General features: G+C 35.8%; 2 protein-coding genes and 1 pseudogene across 7 annotated transcripts; 2 read left to right on the forward strand and 1 right to left on the reverse strand.

Annotated features, from left to right (window-relative positions):
* Positions 1-1,107: 1,107 nt before the first annotated feature.
* On the forward strand, positions 1,108-5,236 carry LOC111285015 (uncharacterized; annotated as a pseudogene). Its single transcript, XR_016343294.1, has 6 exons — positions 1,108-1,332; positions 1,414-1,546; positions 1,800-1,903; positions 3,192-3,336; positions 3,427-3,567; positions 3,676-5,236. The product of XR_016343294.1 is annotated as an uncharacterized LOC111285015 (transcript).
* A 359-nt stretch (positions 5,237-5,595) lies between these two features.
* LOC111285013 (uncharacterized) lies at positions 5,596-7,150 on the forward strand. Its single transcript, XM_022874223.2, has one exon. The coding sequence runs from the start codon at positions 5,719-5,721 to the stop codon at positions 6,892-6,894; it is 1,176 nt and encodes a 391-aa protein (XP_022729958.2). The 5' UTR covers positions 5,596-5,718; the 3' UTR covers positions 6,895-7,150.
* A 921-nt stretch (positions 7,151-8,071) lies between these two features.
* LOC111285014 (ras-related protein RHN1-like) lies at positions 8,072-12,149 on the reverse strand. 5 transcript variants are annotated; one of them, XM_022874224.2, is made up of 9 exons: positions 12,131-12,149; positions 11,901-12,015; positions 11,283-11,360; positions 11,029-11,196; positions 10,364-10,412; positions 9,903-9,976; positions 9,316-9,409; positions 8,589-8,711; positions 8,072-8,259 (listed from the first exon to the last, which is right to left on the reverse strand). In XM_022874224.2, exons 2-8 carry the CDS (start codon positions 11,937-11,939, stop codon positions 8,614-8,616), a joined length of 600 nt encoding a protein of 199 aa, XP_022729959.2. In that variant the 5' UTR covers positions 11,940-12,015; positions 12,131-12,149; the 3' UTR covers positions 8,072-8,259; positions 8,589-8,613. The 5 variants fall into 5 exon arrangements, with proteins under 5 accessions (XP_022729959.2, XP_089619386.1, XP_089619389.1 ...); XM_089763260.1 differs by lacking the exon at positions 8,072-8,259 and having other exon boundaries at positions 8,509-8,711; XM_089763263.1 differs by lacking the exons at positions 8,072-8,259; positions 11,283-11,360 and having other exon boundaries at positions 8,509-8,711; positions 12,131-12,147.
* Positions 12,150-15,130: the final 2,981 nt, after the last annotated feature.

The following is a 15,130-nucleotide window of genomic DNA, read 5'->3' on the forward strand; positions in this document are numbered from 1 at the left end:
ATTCTGTAAGTTTTTTTGTCCATTAAGTACTATCTAATAAATTTCAAATAAATCTTTTATAAAATTTAAGTCATTATTCCTAACATATTTGTTAGCCAAGAGTGGATTTTGATTTGAAAAGATAGCTAATCCTTCTCTTTAATTTCTTTAACTGAAAATATTTAAATAAACAATACTATATTATAACTTACGCAATTTATTTTCTACTCTACTTATTTATATATATGTTCCAATTATCGCGATTATAAGCACTACTTAAGATTAAAGAATTAGCTTCAGTTTTCGTTAAAAAACACAACACCAACAACAACATAAAGAATTTGCTTGCTTAGTTTTATTTATTTAATTATGTGATGTGTATTTTGGTCTATCCGATTCATGGTTGATAATATATTAAATTTGGACTTTGATCAATTATAAAAGGTTACATTTTTAAATTTCAAATATGATGATTTGGTTTTTTATTTAAATTTAAAATATAAATAAATTTAAACATTATCTTACATACCATAAAAAACATATTCATATGAATACATTTTATATATATTTATGATATGATATACAAATATTTTAAATTTCACAAATAAAATTAAAAAACACCATTATAATGTATTAAATAATTTTTATTACAAACATCAACTCACCGATGTCAAATAACACATATTAATATTTCTTGATATGTAAAATACAAAAGAAAAACATTTTCATTAAACAAAAGTTCAGTTAAAACCGTTATAATGGCATTTCGATTTTACAACTACACTTTTGACCTAATGTCACTAGAAAATGATCATCGTTAAAACATTTATTAACGAGCTTTAGGCACATTATTAATTATTTGATTCACTCAGCCAACCACTTTTCCCCTTCATCCGAGAGAAAAGAAAACACTCCCATCGACCGTCTACTCTCTCGTAACCTACTGCCCTCATCCAACAGTCACGATCTACCCCACTAACGCCTTATCCGCACCAAATTAAAAACATTTCCATTCCCCAAAATACCATCCAACGGTTAAATTCCAGTCTTTCAATTGAAAGATTAAGGTTATGATCGTAAATTCCTATATGCGTCTTTTTATCAGTTCAATGCAGTAAGCCTGCAAATGAGCGTTTCTTATAAAAAACTCGTCTTAGAAACGGCACTGAAGAAGCTTAGCCGAACAGGCTTTTGTCTTCTTCTTTAATGGCAGATCTTGGGTTTTCTAGATTCGCGTTCTGATTTTACGGCGTCATTTTTGAGTTATCTGAGTCGACTCGTTCCATGGAATTGAATAAAGCAGTGACCGGAGATGCTGGATGGAATCTTAGGCCGTGGTTTTGACTCAAAAAGGTTTCTACTTTCTCTTAAAATAAATGCATTGTTGTTTTTCTTTCTTTTTTTTGGAAAATTAAATGCGAGACTTTTTTTCAGTAAATCATTGATAAAGGTGATTAAGAGTCGGATCGATGTGATAAGGAGGAAGAAGAGTGCGACGCTTAAGTTTTTGAAGAAAGATATAGCTGATCTGCTCGCTAATGGCCTTGATATTAATGCTTATGGCAGGGTAATTTTTTTTAAAAAATTATTTTTCCTATTTTTAATCATATATTCAAAATTTTAGAATTTGATTTATTTATTTATTTTTGTTTTAAATTTTAGAATGATTAATAGCGGAACGGTAAGGTTTCAGTTTTGTATATGTCTTTTTCTCAGACTTGTTAGAATATTAGAAAATGTTATGCTTTGTTTTTAATTTATAAATTTTATGGACATGAAAATGAATGTTGTGTTTAATTTTTTGCGAGGTGGTGAAACAGGTGGAAGGGTATATAGCTGAATTTATCCTTTCGTCTTGCTATGATTTTGTTGAGAAATGTTGCGATTTTGTGTCAAAGCATGTTTCAGTTATGCAAAAACTCAGGTATATGTGGCTGTATTATTTCTTTCTCTTTGATAAATTTATATAAATTTATCAAAGATTGAGTAATGTATCTCAGATTGGAGTTGTTTAAAAATTTTGTTGTCATTCAACTTTTCACAATGTTTAAGTTGTGTTTTGGTAAAAAGTGCAAAGAGATGTGTTCTAAAGAAAAAATTGAAAATTCTCTTGCCTTAACATGATGGTTTAAGATTTCTCTGATGAGACTCTTGTCCCATGCTCGTATGCCTTATTTTACTCACCGATTTATATAAGTAATTTTAGGTAGCATTTGGTATCACTTTTAAATTCACCATGGTGATCTAATTACCTTAGTGTTAAGATCATTAAGATGATTTGATTTCTATGTTTGGTCTATATGATAAATCTCTAGTGATCTTAAATCATTGTGTTTGATATTATATAGAAAAAAATCACCAAATATAGAACACCCAAAAAGATCTTATTACTAATAATAAGATTATTTAAAAGAAAGCTACTATTTCAATTTTTATTGAATGAACAATTTATAAAATAAGAACTCATTGTTCAATAGAAATTTATAAGATATGAACAAGTTCTGACGAGTATAATTCAAAGTTATTGGCATGTTCACATTCAAGGGTTACATGAGTTGTCTTGTATAAAATGATTAAAAGATGGAGATTTGCTTATAAAAAACTACAAATTTGAAGAGAAACATATTTTGGTGGGCACCACTTAAAGGTTAAATTTGTCCCAAAATGATTTTGTAGATCACCTCTCTCGATGATAAAACTTTTCCATCTTTTTGGATGGGATTCAAATCACTTTACAAGGTAGTAATCTAATCAGTCTTTATGATCTAAGATTATTCCCACATATAATTCCCAATTTACTATCAAACACAGTGATTAGATCACCCTTGATTTTAAAGAGATCACCCCATATGCAGGATTGTGGACTGCTGTGTAATGTATGGATTTTGTTTTTGGTATTTCCACAAGTAAGAGTAGCCGAGGATCTAGTTTTTATCATCTAATGTTATATTTATTAAATTTAAGCTTATGCTAGGGAAGAAGTATGCATACAGCATATTAGAAGATGGTATCTTTGAACTATGCTTCAGCATACAAGGATTTTACCTATGTAGGGGGCAAAAGATGGGTTGTTGTTTTCTGATTATTCTTGTTTTTTACTTACATAAAATGAGACAGATTGTGAACTTCTTTTATTATTTTTTTTCTTGAAATTTATCATTAATAACCTGATAAAACAACAGTTGCTTATTCTTGTCAATAAATGCATACAGTGATTGCCCCGAAGATTGCAGGGAGGCTGTCTCATCTCTAATGTTTGCAGCTGCAAGATTCTCAGATTTGCCAGAGTTGCGAGATCTTAGGCAAATATTTCACAAAAGATATGGAAATTCCCCAGAATTATTCGTCAATAAGCAGGTAAATTTCTGATGATCCACTCCAAAAGGAAAATAATTTGTGCTTCCGTCACTGCATTTCTATGACCAATGTTATAAAATTTCATGATAGCTTGTCGAGAATTCAGCTTCAAATCCTTCCACGATGCAGAAGAAAGTAAAGGTAATGCATGATATAGCGTCAGAGTTTTCCATAAAATGGGACTCTGAGGCTTTTGAGCGACGAATGTCTAAACCTACTGTGATTCCACAGGTATGCCTCTCCTTGTGTTTGGTCTTTACTTTTTTAATATTCTTGTTGAGCTTATCCCTATGGTCTTCTCACACTGGAACTCTTGTTATCTCTATAATTGCTCTCTAGGACCAACCTAAAAATTATGGGTCTTTTTATGCCAATGGTGATGATCATAAATCAAGTAATGGAAGAAGTGCTGTTCCACAAGGGGATAAACTTAATGTTTCATCTAAAGAAAAACTTGACATGGGTAAGGGTGGGCACAGATTGGACAACTGCAAGGAGCATAATGTTTTAACAATGGATGAGATCATCTTTCCTCTCCAAGAGGAATTCTCTGTTGAGGGGTACAAACTACGTCATGGCAGGGAGGAAGCTTTCAGAAGGAAGGAGAATCTCAACTTTCCATTATGGCAACAAGAAGTTTCTGCTGGTAAACTTGAATTTTGGAATGGGAAGGATGATGTTACCTTGGAAACAGCAAGATTAAGCAGTTCTTCTTGTGGGAAAAGAATGGAACGAGTTGATGGTGGAGCCAAGCGACAAGATGGTAGGGAGAATAGTGCACCTAGAATAGATAACCAAGATGTTCTACCAGAGAGAAAGCCAAATTTAAATCCTAGTTATGCAGCTTCACGGTCAAAGAGTCATGATAAAGACCTATTCACTGCAGATAACTACGCTGGCCAATACAGTGTCCAAAATTCAACAAGAAAAACTCATGAGGAAAATGAACCCCAGTGGGAGCTCCCCTCTAGTAGTGGCATCCCTCCTCCTTATGTTAAACCCAGTATCAAACCAAATGTTAATAGGACAGATAAGTGCCAAGAAGGGTTCTATCATCCTGATGAAGATGGGCGGATAATTCCACCTACCAGAGTGAATATTCATGACCGCGAAAAAGATCATTACTATAATCATGATGGGAGTGATGCCCCTATACCAAGACAAAGATCGTCTAGGAGGCGATGTTTGAAATCAGCATCTGGTCATATTGAAGTCGGTAATGCTGAAGATGCAGAATTGGCAAGGAGAAAACCAAGAAGCAGGAGAAGGGATGACTCAAGACGAGGTCTGCAAATCTTATTTTATAATGAGCAGCATAGAAATGATAATGAGGAAAGGATAATTGATAAACTATTGATGCATTACAGTAAGAAGCCATCATCCTGTGAAGAGGGAAAGATAAGAAGAAAGTCTAAAAGTCGTTATGCACATGATATGGGAAGTGATGCAGGTGAAGGCCCATTGAAAGCAAGCAGGGATAGATCTGATGACCAATTTCTCTCCCTCATGAGCAAACAGGTAAAACAGAGGGAAGTAAAGTGTATGCTCGTGCTACTTCCTTCCAGCAAGATAGGTCAAATGCAGCCCGGCATGTGCATCCGAAGTTACCAGATTATGATGATTTGGCAGCTCACTTTGCAGCAATGAAGGGGAGATAGAACTTTAAGCATACTGAATCATTATTTTCAATCTAATCAGTTTGATTGCATCAATCTTAAAACTTTTATTTGCTTAGCTGAGTTGGTTCTGTGCTGTCCTTTGTGGAAACCTTGAGCTATACTTTGATAGGACAGATGGTGCCCTTGCACTTAGCATTGCTATTTTGAGCATACTTTCTTATGTATTTATAGCACTCGTATTGCTATTTCTATGACCCATGGCCAATACAAGCATTTATGCATGTAATGCTTCAATTTTTAGATTGTAATCCTTGCATTTAAGTTTCTATATTAGTGGTTACTAAGATGAGATTGGTTCAATGGTATCAAAGTTAGCTAAGCAGCCCCGAGTAGAGTAAACCATGTGTCGCAGGTTCCAAAGTTGGCTTTGTAGGCAGGGCAGGTGCCTGCAATGTTCAAGTTATGAAAGGAATCCCATGTATTGGAGGACCTTAAGATAAAATTCTTTTCTTTTACCATCACCTCATTCTGGGATGAAAGGAATCTTTTTTGTTCAATGTTCCTAAACTTAGTATTTTCTTTGAACCATCTTAAAAGTCGTCTTTGTTCGATTTTTCTTGCAAGTTTATATACTTTTTCTTTTGAGAACTGAGAAGGAAAATTCTGAATTGGCCCTCATACTTTTGCTGGTTTTAACTGTTTAGGCCTTGGAGCAGAGCAGATAAAGCTAAGATATGCATCAAGCTATGTTGCAATTATTAAAATGACCACTATGACATTGAATCCCGAGAGAGAGAAGAAAAAAAAAAAAAAAAAAAAACCCAACCATCATTTCAGAACCAAAGAACGAATTCCTTGCATTCCCTATGTCCAAAGTCTCACGAGATTCCCCTCTTATCTACTTTCCTTGTCAAAGGTAAAGGACTTTTTCCCGCCAAAACAAAGCTTTCTTTCCCCTTCTTTAGTTACCGTTCCTCTTTCACTCCCTCCAGTACTCCACGCTCCACAGTCCACAGAAGAAGAAGAAGAAGAAGAAGAAAAAAGAAAAAGTACAATAATGAAGGGGGCATCCAAAATAATCATGGGTGCAACATTGGTAATGGTGGTGAGCCTTGCCATTGTATTAGCTCTAATCCTATTGCTGCTAGCCGAGCTCTATTGCTCTCTCTTACTCCGCAGGCGGCGTCAGCTCAAACACTCCACCTCCGGCTCTACTGTTACCAACACAGCAACTGCTGCCACTACCCCTACCATTACTACTTCTTCCTTTCCTCCTCAAGATAACCAAGATAAATCAACCAGTCGCCTTAGTAGCTTCTATGCACAAGGAGTTCTTCATGCACCAAGGAACTTCCTCTTCCCTGAAGCACTCCCTTACAAACAAAACCAGCTTGAAAAAGATAATCATCATCAAGTCTTTGAAGTCCGCACCCAAGAATCAAACACAAGCCCTCATCAAATTGGTATCTTCTCTCCTACATCTCCATTAACTTCCTTTGCAACCTCTCCTAACCCTGTTCAAGAAATCTCAATCCAAGTTGTAACTGGAACTACTACTACTACTACTTGTGAAGAGACAGCTTGCGGTACTGCTCCTGGTCATGGTGTGGAGAATTTCGTTTACATTTCGAATCCTATTTACGACAATGATGCTGGCAGGCCAGATACTCCGTTCGAGACTCCGGATACATCACCTTCACGTTTAGAAAATAGCGGTTCTTCAGGGGATGATGAGAAGACTCAGCCTTCTCATGTTGGAGTACTCCACTCACCCCCAATGACACCACCATTGAGTCCAATGAAGAAGCTCCCAGCTCAGGCTTGTTCTGTCTCTCTTAGAGATGCTAGGTCTTTGGCCACTTCGGGTAGTGATTCTAATAGTAACAATGGTCTTTCATCATCTTCATCAGGTTCTCCATGTACGTCTCCTTCATGGTGATTAATTTGAGTTTCTGTCAAAGCTTGCCAGGCAGCAGTGAAACGTTTATTTTAATCTTTTTTTGTTCCTTTTTCTGTGAGCTTTGAGAGGTGGGTTTTTTTTTTAGTGATGGAGATGGTAGCTAGATGTAGCAGAAAAAGATAAACATTAGACTTCTAATGTTTTTAACGACTTTTCTTCGGCAGGCGTGGTAATGGCTCGGCCACCTAAGCCACGCCCCATTGCTAACTAAAATTCCTACTTTCTCGTTGTGTTAGTACGTTGCAGAAATGCTTTTTCGGATTTTTTTGCTTGTGTTGTGGTGTTTTTGGAAAGTTGTAGACAGCAGAAAACGAAGCTTTATGGTTTTGTTTGTTTGGGATATTGCAATGATGCATGTGACATTGCAAAATCCAAACAGAGACAACAGTACAAGTGGACCAAAAGAAATTAGAAAATTAATTTAATTAAAAAGCAAAAAATGAAAGAAAAAAATATATATAAATCCCTCTGTTTTTGAGGGGCCTCCAATGGTGATTTCTATGCATTGAAGGCCAAAATACAAAATTGTCCCCTGTGACTGTGACTGCGAGCGAGGCTTTGCCCACATTATTTAATGACATATGTCAGTTTCTACAGTCTGAACGGACTGAATTTATTAAGCACAGATTGGTCAAAATGTCGTGATTTGTGGGCACCCTGCCTTGGTAGATGGAAATAAGTACCCTCAAAATGAAAAAGACCAGCACTGCCCCCTTAGGCCTCACCGGTCAGTTTATGCTTTATTTAAACCGATTTTTTGGGTCAAAATAGTAATCCAACTACATATAATAATGGATTTGAAACTAGAAAATCGGACCAAGATGGCTAAGTAAGGGAATTTTAACCAAGGAGCTTCGGCAAGATACTTGAAATATACTACTACTTTTCAAGTGCTTGCCTGTTAGTGGCTTGTTCCGAGTACAGAAATCTCCCAGTTCTAAGTTGTAACTCAGCTTCCAACATAAGTACTAATACTTGTCAAGTGCTTGTTTTCATTAACCCATTTGGCTTCTGAATTAAAATTAAAAAAAAAAAAAAACTATTTACCTTGGGTCAAAAAAATTTAACAATGAGGGCTGAGCAGCTTTCTTGTACAAGACTTTTGACACAGCTTGCACTATTTGCTAGATGTTAATTGGACATAAACCCTAATAGTTCACTAATCAAATTCATTTCTTTGCATTGAACCTTTATTCATATGAAGTTCCATGATCATCTCTTACACAAAATCACAGCATTTGAAACTGACAATATAAAGCTTTTGTGTTTGTGCTGTGTACATACAGCTGATATTCATCAAAGTGAATTACTCCAGAAAGCAGCTTAATCTTCAGTTTCGATGACCTGCAATGACTTATCAACCATTAATTGAGAAAACCTGTTAATTAATAAGTGAGGCCCAAAAAACGATTGCTTGTAATCTAGGGCAAATGCACAGATCTTAATAGTTAATATAACAGCCGCGATTCCATCACTCCAGGGGAAGCTAGAGCCTAGAACGCCCAGACATGGTACCTCAATCATGGTAATGAGACCTTCATGTTTTTAGTTGACAGGTCTAAATTGATTGGCAGATGAATTTTCCCCTGTGAGTGATGAAACCATCTTCCCAGATTTATTCAGATGAAAACTGATTTGTCAGAACTCAGGTGTCAATAATACAAATTACATAAGTGTATACAGCTAGCCTTCATATTATCAGGAGCAACAGAAGAGCCTTCTTCCATTTTCTTGCGGTCTGCTGTGCAATTTCATTCCAGTTGGCCGAGAAGGAGCAGCTTTTGCCAACCTCTTTGCTGCAAGAGAGTGTGTGAGCATGAGAAACAAGTTCAGATGGTGCCTGTGAGTTGACATCAACAAAGGGCTACAAACAAGCCAATGTAAATTGAGCAAAATAGATTACTCAAAACTTAAGCTAAATTCATGTTCCGAAAGATTTTGACAAGTTCTTGTTTAGCTGTTTCTTTTTTCTTTTTGGCTACATGTTGTTAAGCTGTACCTTAGAGCAGGGTTAGCTGGTTTCCCTGCTTGGTTATTTTCTTTAACAAATTATTTGATTGTGTAAAACTAATTGAATAATTGTTTGATACTGGCTTAACTCAAATAAAAGGAAATGAGCTAAAATTGACAATTGTCATTCTATTTTTAAGCTAAATCAGTTCTCATGTATGTAGCATCTGTGAGCAACCTTTTGGATAAGTTAATCAGCCATATGGTTGATGATTACTAATGAAGTTATCAAAGATCATTTCCTTTCTGTCTTTAGGATTACTACCTTATGCTATATATGCATTGTGAAAATTTACCTATGCCATATACCAAAGAGAGTACAGCATGAGACATGAAGAGCTTCAAATTGCATCATACAGGAAGAAAACCGCTTATAAAATATGGTATTACCTATTTCATAAAAGAGTTCATTGACATTTTGTGCAGTCTTTGCAGATGTTTCAAGGAAAGTCAAGCCATTTTCTTTGGCATATAGTTCACCTTCCTGCATAAAAACATTAAGACCGACTTAAACATACATGGGGTTATTCAACTTTTCAATTTTACTGTTTCCCTTATCCCTGTTCTAGGCAATGGTTGTATGGCCTTCATACTATTTAGCATGAGTTTGTCTCTGAAGACATTAACAAGAAAAAAAGCACAGTATGGTACATATTTTTCTCAGTTTAATTTAAACATCACCAATGAATGATTTACCCATGTCGAGGTCTAGTCTGCAGAATAAAGTGCTTACTATGACTGAGACTAAACTGAGGGAATAACACAATGTAACCTGAATGCTAATAGAAGCCTTCTTTGAAATGCTCTGATAATGTCTTTGACATAGTATGCAATTATGAACAACATAAAGCAAATTTCAAGATGTCCTAGCATAGCAGTAATCAGCTAAAGCTCTGAGAAGTGGGGCCTTTGATTGCAATCTTTCTAGTTGCAAAAGGAAAAACAGATAATTGAAGCAAATATCAGATTGCAAGTACCTCATTTCCCACTTTTCTCTTTTCTTCCAAGTCAGCCTTGTTTGCTACCAAGAACATTATCAAATTTGGATTTCCTGAAACAATGTAATATGAATCAGACAAGAAGTTAAGAAATATGAAGCATGCCTGAATTTTTAGATCTATGCTCAGTCATATTGAAGTCAGAAATTCAACCGATCTATGGATTTAAAATATCAACTTAATGTATAATTATACTTCTGGTCAAATGTTTAAATATGTAGAATAAATGATGCTGGAATTATACTTCAGATTTTAAGCGGACAGCTACTCCAAGATCAGTAAGAGAGTAAACATTTTAAAGACAGCAACAACTCTCATTTGCAAAGGGAAGGGTGAAGTCTGCAGAGTAAGGTTCTACGAGAGAAGAAATGATAAGGGCTCAAAGACCTCTAATGAATTTCAGTCCTCACAATAAAACATTTAGATTACTTGTCAATTACCTTGTCTTTGCAGTTCCTGAACCCATTTTTTGGCACGCTCAAATGAGTCCTGAAATACCAACCATCATTTGATCATATCGACAGTCAATTACAAAGCATGAACGCATGTTGGCAGTAGTATTAAAGAAAGAATCTTTGAATCGACTATAACTTTAAAATGGATAAATTTAAAAAGTATGATGATCAAAATATATAAGCTTCAAGTCCTTGTCAGTTGTCATTAACAAATGCACACATCTATCACCTTTAATGGATGATCTGTATTTGACAAATGCAAAAAAAAAAAAAAAAAAATGGAAAAGAAGAAAAGGAACTAGTAACTGATTCACATGGACAGACACTACACAGTTTTAACATTAAGGCAAAGGACAAGGTGGAGGAATGTCCATGTTACGGCTATGCCATGATCTATTAGTATTAATTAGGCAAGTTTCATATAACTAGATATGCAGATAAGAGTATGTAGGCCAGATACACAGATTCTTTATATGTTGCTATTTCCTCACGAAAACTTCAACTTGTATCCAAATATCTTTTGGTATTGTTTGAGCCCAATTGGTGAAATTCATGACTTATAGGGACCTCAGTAACTAAGAGATGTTCAATCATAACTGAATAAAAATGTTAAAATAAAATAAAGTATAAAAAGCTAGACAGAAAGCTACCGAGCTTGTTATATCATAGACCACAACAGCAGCGGCTGCACCACGATAGTACATAGGAGCCAAACTATGGTATCTTTCCTGTCCTGCTGTGTCCCATATATCAAACTTTATGGTGGTTTCATTTAGTGACAAAACCTGAGTGAAGAAGGCTGCTCCAATTGTCGATTCCTACATATACACTTACATTATTAGATGGATATACCTTGATGTTATCACAAAGGCAGAAAATAGAGAAAAGTAAATTGAAAATAAACCTGAAAATCAAAAAAATGGCCTTTGACAAATCTCAAAACCAAGCTTGTTTTCCCAGCTCCCATGTCCCCAAGAAGTACCTGGGAAAAGAATTCATCTCAGTGTTACCTCCTTGTTTAGGTCATTCATGAATATCATGACTATTCATTTTTTTTGGAAAAAAAAAATCATGACTCTTCATTAGTAAATAGTAATATGTAACTTTTCTTAATAAACTTAGTTCTGTAGATCGTAACAAAAAGGGAAAATAAATTCCTTGTATAATAGATTGAAAGACAAAATGAGTAACTATATTCTAAATTATAGAAAAAAGAGGAAAACAAGAAACCAATCAACTAACAAAGCACCTTCTCCATTGATCTCCAGTCAAGAGCATGAAAACAAGTACTGTTTTCAGGATTTATATTACAAGACCAGGTACTTCAAAAGGGGCATTTTGGTTCTGCAGGAATATGTCTCTTTAAAGCATTTTCAAGATCATAATTTTGCTTCAGGCATCAAGATCATGTTTAAAGTGGAAAAAAGAAAAGCAATTGGTTTTCTGAATTAAAATCTTTCCTTTTTTTAAACCAACAACCAATCATTAATTCAAAACCAAAAACAAAGAAAGACATACCCACCAGCTTCGCTTGTATGTTCTTGTTGCTCGTCCTTGCCATTAACGATTTGATAAGAATTCCAAGAAATAAAGAGAAAAACAGAGAGCTCCAGAGAAACTTTGGAATTGAAAATAATCTGTTGAAACCAAAATGGAAATGGACAAAAGCTTGTTAGAAGATAACAAGAAGTAAATGGCTAACTCCAGGAACGTAATTATTGTTTCCAGGGAAGTGTCAAACAAAGATTATACCAAGAACTAGGAGTAGGAATGTAGAAACATAGTAAAACGGGAGTGGGAATAGCAGTTGCTGTTTCTTAAGTGAGACCGGTAGTTTTGTCAGTTGACTGGTAAGTTGGTTTTCATTTTTCTTCCCAGGCTTCACTTGTTTTGTAATTTTTTCTGTTTTTAGAAGGGCAGCCGCATCAGCTTTTGCTACAAATACATAAACATTATCTTACTTCATTGATTTATATAATCATTTTTTAAAAAAATATATAACAAATCTAAAATTGTTCTAATGTGCTGCTATGCTGAGGTGAGGAATCAATTTTTTGTTTTTCCTCTTCCACTACAGTTAACCTCTAAATGTGTAAACCACAGTGCGAGGAGATACTAACTCGAAGGATATATGGAATTGCTTGATAAAGTGCATGCACAAGACTTGTTCTAATGTGCTGTCCAGACAAAATTATCACCATTGGGTTTTTGAAATTTCCTGCTCATTGACATTAAATGCCAACATAAATTATGTTCTGGGGGTCAAAATCAGTTTGAGAGAATTAGAAACTTGGTTAGCTGGATTATGATTTGTTCTTGTATCATTGGCCCACCCATTAGCATGCTGAAGAAATAGTTTCAAATCATTTCTTTTCTGTTTGCAAAGAGGGGAAAAGAAGGTAGGGAAGAGGGTTATTCCTTCTTCTCTGTGTTGGTCTTTGGTTTTTTATGTTTGGTGTGAACTGAAACTGGTATAATATGGAATAGCAAGGTCTTTTCAACCCATTTTTTTCTTCTGTACCTTGCTAGGACCGATTGTAGATTGCTTGCCATCAATATAAGAAGTCTTTGGTCAATACTTTTATTCCCTTTTTTCATAAAAGATATTCCATATATTTTACGTTTTGACTGATAATCCTATAACGGGTTCGTGTTTTGCAGTAATGTAAGTGGACAGTGCTCCAATCTACCATTTTGGCCAATAGATGTACTACAAGCGAGAAACAGACTCGGATGCTGCCATGATTTGGTTCCTCATTGGTTATACTGTACATGTTGATGTAAATGATCATATTTCGGTTAGTAGGTGCATATAACTAGCAGTTGTAAGCCTATGATTGAATGAAAATGATTTATTCAAATAATTTTTCTTTAGCTTGCCTTCTGATTATACAATGATTTATTGAGATGCACATGGATTTGAGTTTAAATTAAAATGAATCTAGGTTCCAGCTTGCATACAGACAGACTATGCTGTTCTGTAGTTAGCTTCTTTTAAGCTGAATAAGTTAAAAAAAAAAAAAAAGTGTTGCTGCTGCCATTAATTTTGTATCAATTCTCATGAAGAGGTTCATAGGGTCTCAATTCTTTTCTATTTTTGTACAATTGATTAAGGTCAACAGGGCAGAAGAAATTCGAACTTTACACTCTATTGTTCAAATAGAAGGGTAATAATTGTTAGGTCAAGCTTAGCTTATTGACTTACCCTAATGGTGGGTTGTCATAGGAGATGGTAAAATCTGAAACTCATTAGATTACCATGATTTCTACAGTTTTATTTCTTTTTATTGAATTGTTACGTTAAGACAACTCCACCTCACTGTGGCTTGGCAATGGCATACCCACCCTTACATAAGAGGGAGAGAAAAGACGGGTAAAGGGGCTTTACCCAAGAGCAAGGGTAGGGAGTTGATGCGTAGGTATCATGGGAAAAATGCAATAATTTCAGAAAACAAATATATATAGGTTTGGAGGATTAACCAAACAACCTTTATAGATTTGTTTGTAATTCACAAGAAAAGACAAAAAAAGGATATATCTAAAAAGGGTAGGCCCTATATAATAGAATAGTTCAAACCATGGGTGCCTTTGTACAACTGATTTTAGACCTTGAACTAAAACTACCGGTCATTTCTTGCTAACAAATAGACCACCCCCACGCATACTCGGCACTGTGATGCAGTCATTGCTTGCTGACGAATCGCCCACCCCACACATATTCCGCATGGTGGTGCCTACACCGAAACGACCCCGGGTGGTGCTTCGTAGGTGAACACAGACACCTCTTCATGATCGAACCAGCTCCTCCACCAGTCTTTCTAGCCACTCCAGGTCTTGGTGCATGATGGGCAGCAGCCATCATTGATGCTTGCAAAACGAACCATCTGCGTTGCACCACCAAGCCTCGTTTGCCAACGGAAGGAACGCTTGCATAGCACATTTTTCTTTTCTTCTTTTTGGCCCCTTCTCTCCGCTCTGCCTTTCACTCTGGGTATTATTATGTTTCTGTGTGAACAGAGGTCGAAAAGCAAAGAATCTGTGTTCCGGTGAAATTATATAAGGGATGGGAAGGAAAGGAAGGAATAAGGAGTGGTGGGCAAGTAAAGTTTGGGGCATAAAGCAGTTTTTGATTGATTCTAGAAGCTTTTGCTTTTATCTTCAAAGCTTCGACTAGGTGCCAATTAGAGATCCGTCCAAAAGCATCAGCTTCTCATACTCCCACTTGTCCAAAAAAATGGCCTAACAAACCGATACATGCCCATCAAGATTCCAGTTCAAAATCAGGCGCTGCCACGCCCTATTATGTTTAACGTGGAAGCATCTCAGTGGCTCAGCGGTGGCCAGGGAGTAGAGTTTATGTTAGCCGCTGGTTTTTTCTTTTCCTGATGCTTGCACGGTTTGATTACTGAAAGAGAAGTCTGAAATTTGAGTGTGGAAACGCAAAATGAAGAGATCACCTACTTTTTGAAACTTGTTTGTCCAATGATAAATGCTCACTTTCAGTTAAGGTGTATATATAAAAAAGGACAATGGTTGAGCTGATGATGCTGACGCTTTTCCTAGTCCTATCCTCGTCAAAAGCACATTTCTTCTTGGATTTTAGCAAAGGGCCAAGACTTTTTGCCGTCATACCAGAGGGAAAAAATGCGTGTGATTGGGTAAAGTGCCAGTAGGATGGGCTTTGGAAGTAGCGTATCCAATGTACAATCAAGGCAATCGGTTCAGAGAAATTTCCAAGTTCCATCAGCTGTC

This window comes from Durio zibethinus, chromosome 6, assembly GCF_047325235.1.
Source record: "Durio zibethinus cultivar Kanyao isolate XHJ-2024 chromosome 6, ASM4732523v1, whole genome shotgun sequence".
In the NCBI taxonomy this organism is placed as follows: Eukaryota; Viridiplantae; Streptophyta; class Magnoliopsida; order Malvales; family Malvaceae; genus Durio; species Durio zibethinus.

What these genes read in the sequence shown, in the direction of transcription:
- LOC111285013 (XM_022874223.2), top strand. Translation starts at nt 5,719, where the DNA reads ATGACCACTATGACATTGAATCCCGAGAGAGAGAAGAAAAAAAAAAAA.
- LOC111285014 (XM_022874224.2), bottom strand. Translation starts at nt 11,939, where the DNA reads ATGGCAAGGACGAGCAACAAGAACATACAAGCGAAGCTG. An exon ending in AGAGAAAAGTGGGAAATGAG is followed by an intron (nt 9,410 to 9,902) that starts GTACTTGCAATC and finishes GTTTTTATGCAG; the next exon opens with GAAGGTGAACTATATGCCAA. An exon ending in TGAACTCTTTTATGAAATAG is followed by an intron (nt 8,712 to 9,315) that starts GTAATACCATAT and finishes ACTCTCTTGCAG; the next exon opens with CAAAGAGGTTGGCAAAAGCT.